This window comes from Scylla paramamosain, chromosome 8, assembly GCF_035594125.1.
Source record: "Scylla paramamosain isolate STU-SP2022 chromosome 8, ASM3559412v1, whole genome shotgun sequence".
Lineage (NCBI taxonomy): Eukaryota > Metazoa > Arthropoda > Malacostraca > Decapoda > Portunidae > Scylla > Scylla paramamosain.
The window spans coordinates 20,922,040-20,929,539 of NC_087158.1; the positions used below are offsets into that span (position 1 = coordinate 20,922,040).

General features: G+C 42.5%; 1 protein-coding gene across 4 annotated transcripts in view; it reads left to right on the top strand.

The window, feature by feature from the left end:
- LOC135102938 (N-acetylated-alpha-linked acidic dipeptidase 2-like) overlaps positions 1–7,500 on the top strand; it is a 155,006-nt gene that overhangs the window by 99,360 nt on the left and 48,146 nt on the right. For all 4 annotated transcript variants that reach the window (XM_064008644.1, XM_064008647.1, XM_064008646.1 and 1 more), the window contains 2 exons: positions 175–265; positions 3,898–4,073. In XM_064008644.1, the coding sequence (XP_063864714.1) occupies positions 175–265; positions 3,898–4,073 (267 nt within the window). The remainder of the gene's footprint in view (positions 1–174; positions 266–3,897; positions 4,074–7,500) is intronic.

Sequence of the window (7,500 nt, forward strand, 5' to 3'; positions counted from 1 at the left end):
TTCCTTTAAGATTTTCACACCTTCCTTCTTCCTCAAACTCTCTTGTTATCAGCTCGTGCACTCGTTTTTTTCCCTCACGTTCCAAACACCTGCTTCTTCTCTCACTCACTATGCCTACTTTCGTCCTCTCACGCTCTCTTTTCTTGCTCGTTTACCTCTTCTCACGTCCTGCAGAAAGCGCCTTCAGGATTCCAGAGGACGAAGCAGCCGTCCCTAAGATTCCCGTGCAGCCGCTGAGTTACTCCGACGCCGCCTTCCTCCTGGGGTGAGAGAGAGAGAGAGAGAGAGAGAGGGTGGGATTAACGGTTTAAGGTAAGGAATGGAAGATAAGGAGAAGAAAGGAGGAGGAAAGAGGGATAAGGATGGGGATGAGACAGGAATAAGGAGGAGGAGGAGAGGAGGAGGAGAGGAGGACCCAGAAGATAAAAGGATAAAGAAAAGTGAAGGTTTGTTTCTGTCAAGACGTGATTTTCTTTTTTAGACTTTAGTTTGTTCCTCGTGTTTGCTTTGCTTCGTTGCTTCGTCTGTGTTGGAGCGAGTGTGTGTATGGAGAGAGAGAGAGAGAGAGAGAGAGAGAGAGAGAGAGAGAGAGAGAGAGAGAGAGAGAGAGAGAGAGAGAGAGAGAGAGAGAAGAGAAGAGATGGTACATTAGTGTTGCTCAACAAATGATGCCTGACATCAGCAAAGTGACATAACACTGATTGCAAAATACGATTCTCTCTCTCTCTCTCTCTCTCTCTCTCTCTCTCTCTCTCTCTCTCTCTCTCTCTCTCTCTCTCCCTCTCCAGCACACCGTTTCCACCCTCACTTCTTCATTTCGTACCCTCATTCATCCAATTTCATCCCAGCCTCGGATACTCCCCATCTCTCTCTCTCTCTCTCTCTCTCTCTCTCTCTCTCTCTCTCTCTCTCTCTCTCTCTCTCTCTCTCTCTCTCTCTCTCTCTCTCTCTATTCCCTTCACATCTCGTTTACTTTGCCTCTATTTCTCTCTTTTCTCCTCCTCTTTCTAATGAAAATCTCGCATTTTCCTCACACTTCTCTCTTCCTTGGTCTTTTCCCTCGTCTCTCTCTCTCTCTCTCTCTCTCTCTCTCTCTCTCTCTCTCTCTCTCTCTCTCTCTCTCTCTCTCTCTCTCTCTCTCTCTCTCTCTCTCTCTCTCTCTCTCTCTCTCTCTCTCTCTCTCACCACACAGGTAGTATAATCTTTTCTGTTTTTCACCTCAGGCACAGCCCAAAGGATTGCAGAACCAGGGAGAGAGAGAGAGAGAGAGAGAGAGAGAGAGAGAGAGAGAGAGAGAGAGAGAGAGAGAGAGAGAGAGAGAGAGAGAGAGAGAGAGAGAGAGAGAGAGAGAGAGATCTGTTTTTTTACCGAGTCATGAAAAAATTTACGCCTTGCAGTATAGCTCTTGCTTCCAGGAGAGTGGAGCGAGTGAGTGGAGGAAGAGAATTTTTTATATCCCTATGGAAGATATGTCGTGCTGGCTGGTGAAGCGCATTTTTCGAAGTCCTGGCGCTCTTATTTTGCTGGTTCGAGAAGGAAAATGAGAGACGGAGTGAGGACTGTTGCTGTGGGAGAGAAGGTGTGTAAGCCAGGCAGTAGTGTTGAGTCCCGTGTATCCTCAGTGTGGAAATACGTATGAGTATGTTTTGCCTGAAGTGGTGGATTGTAGGCAGCTTGTGTTGGTAGATGTGTGGATGCAGGTGTGTAGCATATGTGTTTTGTAAGTGATTGACTAGGTATTCATAGTGTTAAATAGAGACAGTAATTCTTTGTTGTTGCATGCCTTACTCAGTTTTTTAAATGCTGTTTTGGCGATGTTGTCTAGATGAAGCCTGAGCCTGACTCATTCGCGTTAATACAAATAAACTCAGCACCCTTGAAGAGCAATGTTACGTTCAAGGCCTTGAAGAAAAATAGCGGACTGCACTGTCTAGTGAGCAGTGGTCACTGAAAACGTGTTGGTAGTTTGGCACAAGAAATATTTTAATTTGGAGCAAGAAGAACATAGTATGAGAATTCTTCTCGACAATCACTGCCTCGCGTACTGAAATACAGTATTGTGGCGATGGCTTTTGGTCAAGGCAGAACTGGTGGAATTCCTTTATTTTTACTGGGAATTATTGACCATCCTTTGTTGGCAATCATTAGTGCAGCCCATGAGTGATGTCTTATCTTTGGGCGACATGCAGACAGACCAATCGAGCAGTTCAAGAAATATAAAATATTACATAATGATGATGACAATGATAATAATAATAATAACAATAATAATGATAATAATGATAATAATAATAATAATAATAATAATAATAATAATAATAATAATAATAATAATAATAATAATAGTAACAGTAATAATCATAACAATGATTATATTAATGATAAGTTTTAATAGCACTAATAGTAGCAACAAGCACTTGTTGGTATGTTACGCTTATGTCTCTTTATAACGTAGGTGTACGATAAAGTATGAAAAAAAAAAATTACGGATTAGTCAGTTAGTCCAGTATTTCATGGCCGATGAGACACCATCGGCTGTGTGGACCCTGGGGTTATAATGAAATCAGCAATACAACGCTAATTTGTGACCTCTGACCTGATCTAGAAGGTCACTGACCCACATCAGTGGCCATTCATTTGCATATAAGGCCGAGACCTCGAGTTTTAGTTATATACAAATGAACAACAACTGCTTTGCGATCAAAATTGCAGCTATGATGATAAATTTGTATTTTGCAACGGTAAGCTTGCGCCTTAAAGTCTCCTTGGGAAGTTTCCAATTTGGGTATAATTTTTTTCGACCCGTCTGGTGCCAATTCGCCTGGCAAATTTTATGCGATTTGGACTGATGGTTTCGCCTGTCTGTTACACACACACACACACACACACACACACACACACACACACACACACACACACACACACACACACACACACACACACACACACACACACACACACTTCTCAGAAGTATATTACTGTAAAGTGATATAAGTTTCCTGAAAATGATAAGATCCCGCCGTCTTGGCCTCAGCTATTGCATTCAAGACGAGTGGATCATGTTGTGCTCGTGAAACTTTTAACAGCGTCTAGTAATATTACAGAGAAGTTCGTGTGTGTGTGTGTGTGTGTGTGTGTGTGTGTAATTGAATGGCTAAACCATGAGTTCAGATACCATAACATTCGACTGGCGATTTGGGATCTGTCACCAGTAGTAGTAGTAGTAGTAGTAGTAGTAGTAGTAGTAGTAGTAGTAGTAGTAGTAGTAGCAGCAGCAGCAGCAGCAGCAGCAGCAGCAGCAGCAGCAGCAGCAGCAGCAGCAGCAGCAGCAGCAGCAGCAGCAGCAGCAACAACAACAACAACAACAACAACAACAACAACAACAACAACAACAACAACAACAACAACAACAACAACAAGAGCAATAACAACAACAGCATTAATGGATACAAACCCTTACAAATGCATAATGTTCCCTGCAGACTTTTCTACTTAACACTTGGCACGCCCTTTCGTTGACCTTCAGTTTATTTATCTGTTCTCCGCCCCGGGCTGCCCATCCCCAAGCATCCCTCTGGTTCTTATTCTTTCCTTCACAGAGTTCGCATTCTTTTAAATAATTACCACGTTTCTCTTCCCTTCACCTTACTTGATCTTGTTTGCTTCACCATTCTGACCCTTTCTGAGTTCATTCCCACTATGTTTCTTTATTCTTGCCTCTTATTTCTTCCTCATTTGTACCTCTTCTTTAATTTTCAATCACCACTTTCCAATCAGTTCGTATCTCTTTCCTTCCTTTTCATCTATGTCCTTTCGATCCTTCATCCTGCCTTCCAATTTCATTTTCGTTCCGTTCAGTCCAACACTTCACGTGTGGTCTTCTCGTTTCCCTCACAGTCACATGGGAGGGCCAGTGGCACCCAAGGAGTGGCAAGGCGGCCTCAATCTAGTATACCGCCTGGGTCCGGGCCTGCAGGAGCCGTCCCTCACCACCTCCCTCAGCGTGCACACCCACAATGCCAACGCCACCGTGTACAACGTGGTAGCCACTATCAGGGGCGCCGTTGAGCCAGGTAGAGAGAGAGAGGGAGAGAGAGAGAGAGAGAGAGAGAGAGAGAGAGAGAGAGAGAGAGAGAGAGAGAGAGAGAGAGAGAGAGAGAGAGAGAGAGTTCTTTTTCTTTCTTGCTTGCTTGCTTCCTTCCAATACTTTACTGACACATCTTATAGTTCTTCCTCCCTATATGAATCTTATATGCGTATCACCATCTCCTTTAGACGAAAAAAGAAAAAGAAGAGTTACGTGTAGTCTGGCCTGTGGTAATGAGTGGAGAGGTGCATGTATAATGAAACCAGCGAGCAGCATTCCACCACACACCAGGCTTCAAAACAACCCAGATCTGCAATAATCAATTACTAAACACTTACTCCGCAGCCTGGACAGTAGTGACAAGCAGCAACCCAACAGCAACAGCAATAGGGTGGAATCATCAGCTTTTCGTCTCATCAACTCCTCTCCTCTAACTGACTGTCTTCAGCCTCACTCTCATCGCCGCAATGTTGGATCTCTAGCTATCTTCTACCGCTATTTTCATGCTAACTGCTCTTCTGATCTTGCTAACTGCATGCCTCCCCTCCTCCCGCGGCCTCGCTGCACAAGGCTTTCTTCTTTCTCTCACCCCTATTCTGTCCACCTCTCTAATGCAGAAGTTAACCAGTATTCTCAATCATTCATTCCTTTCTCTAGTAAACTCTGGAACTCTCTGCCTGCTTCTGTATTTCCACCTTCCTATGACTTGAATTCCTTCAAGAGGGAGGTTTCAAGACACTTATCCATCAATTTTTCACTACTGCTTTGATCCTTTTATGGGACTGGCATTTCAGTGGGCATTTTTTTTTATTGGATTTTTGTTGCCCTTGGCTAGTGTCCCTCCTACATAAAAAAAAAAAAAAACCCGGCACATAGCGGTGATTGTAACTAACGGAACGATGGAAGAATCCTGGCGAGATGGCTGTGTTTTTGCATTGACGTCAGATTTTCAGATTGCAGTTGGCCATTATACCAGTATGTGTGATGCATGAGTCACACTCAGCGTTAATTTATTTCCACCACTTTGAGGGATTTGCAAGTGATGTACAATGAATAATAGTTCCCGTCCAGCACATTCAGCAAGCAGCCTTTGGTAGTTAGCGGTAGTGCTGTCCTTGCCGCGCGCTTGAAGTTAACAATTCTGTAAGGAGAATTGATTAACAGACCTGTTTCATGCTTTTTAAATCAGAACGTTTATCGCAAATGAGATTAACCATTCATTGTATTTTTCTTCTATTCTTATTTCTTATGTAGTTTTTCCTAGAAGTAATCTTATGTGGCCAGCTCTGCCATGCCTAAACTTCTAGGGTGTAGTAGGGTGGTCCTTTTCCATCAGGGGCCGAGAAGGCTAAGAGTGTGAATGATGTGTGTGTGTGTGTGTGTGTGTGTGTGTGTGTGTGTGTGTGTATGTGTGTGTGTGTGGTGCTTTGTCTGGGCCACGTGTGGTATACAGATAGATATCGTGTTTATCGATATAACAGTGAAGTGACACACTTATGTAAGATATTTCAATGTACAGAGTTGCGTATCCGTGAATAACTAACAACTTTACCTTTCACTCACCACTGGTTTCACATTTATGGATGAACTGTGCCTGTGGTTTAGGATTTCAGCCAGTGTGTGTTCATTCAACTAGACGTCCTCGGGAAAGAGCAAGTGGAAACAAGGAAAAAGCCGTGTTGCATAAATTTTGGTGTGGTGAGTTTGGAGTTTTGTGGTGAAAAGATTAATTGCCTATATTCGAGAGAGAGAGAGAGAGAGAGAGAGAGAGAGAGGAGAGGAGAGAGAGAGGAGAGAGGAGAGGAGAGAGAGAGAGAGAGAGAGAGAGAGAGAGAGAGAGAGAGAGAGAGAGAGAGAGGAGAGAGAGAGAGAGAGAGAGAGAGAGAGAGAGAGAGAATAAATGATTAAGATTCTGTGAATGTTATCAGTGTGTATGTGTGCACTTATTTTTATTCGTTTAACATGATAATGATCTTGCACGCCGATCTAAACGAACCAACATCAAACGCTTTATGGGGAGTCAACACCCACGCGTGTCGCTCTGATCTGATTCCATGCCGTCATTATAGAAAAAATAAATTAATAAATAAGTAAATAAATAAATAAATAATAATGATAATAATAATGAATAAATAAAAAAAAGATTAAGGACATTGATAACTGTGTCGCTCAGATCTTTACCTTTGAATGCTGTCACTCGCACATCACACATTTCGTAAGTTTCAAATCACTCCCACATGATTAAAAAAGCAGAGAATTTAATGTGAAATATGTTGTGAGAGAGGTCTAATTGTGTCAAGGCTGCTTGGAATATTGTAATAACATTCGTAATACTTGTTTCGTGATGGGAAAAAATGTTTTTCGTCATTCGTGCCCTCATCATTGCCAATATTGTAACTCATGGTACGATGCGTAATGGTCTCATTATATTCAGTACCGTAAACTCTTGGTCGACGAAGCCTCAAGATATTTAATGAGCTTTGGCGTTCCCATTTCTCTCGAAGTAAGTTTGTTTGGTTGTATATGATAAGGTTACGTAGAGTGAGAGAAGTTCGAAGGACTTATACCTCTTCATTAACCTCAAAATGAAAATGCAATGAACTTAAGTCTTTCCAACGCCAACACTGAAACCCAGTCACTATCTAGGCATCATTGTTATTAACTTCCAGTATCATGTAATTCTTGTTATACCTTTTTTAAGTTGAAGATCTCTGTGTTGTCAAACTGGTCTTTGTATGTACTCAAGGCGACCGCATCCTGCATCATCAAGAAGAGGAACTTCTCGCCTCAGGTTAAGACTTGTTGTTGCAGTGCGTGGTAACTCGGGGCGCGGGTCACACAACCGTGACACGCCACCCAACATGCCGGTCATTTGTTGGGGATTGCCAGCATGTCGTCCTGGCAGCCATCCTCTTCTCCCTGCGCTATCATTGCACTACCTGGCATGCATAGATTATTGCATCATATGAAAGGCCGCCATTGGCAACATAGCACCATTCCCGAGGTAAACAATTTGTATCCTGCGGGACGTCACCTGTCCACGAAGTTATCCATAAATACGTAAAATTTTGCCTCGTTGAAAATGGTATTGAACTATTCATGAATATTTCAGACTCATACCGTTGTAAATTTTTGGCTTAGCATTTTACAATCCAGCAAGTGTTTAATTAACTCGAGTATTTATTGTGGAAACGTGCCGCCGCTGAGGGCAATCAATGCTTCACGATTAGTTGAGGCAGCCAAAGCATTATGATGGCGATGCATTCCTTTCGCACTGGTAGATTCCTTTCATTATTTCACCAGTTATAATTTTACGAGAAAAAAAAAAAAAAAATTCCCACATATACCAGCTGCAGAAGAGAATGAAGGTAAATCGCTCAAGTATTGTTAAAAATCTTAACCGGATTTGATAT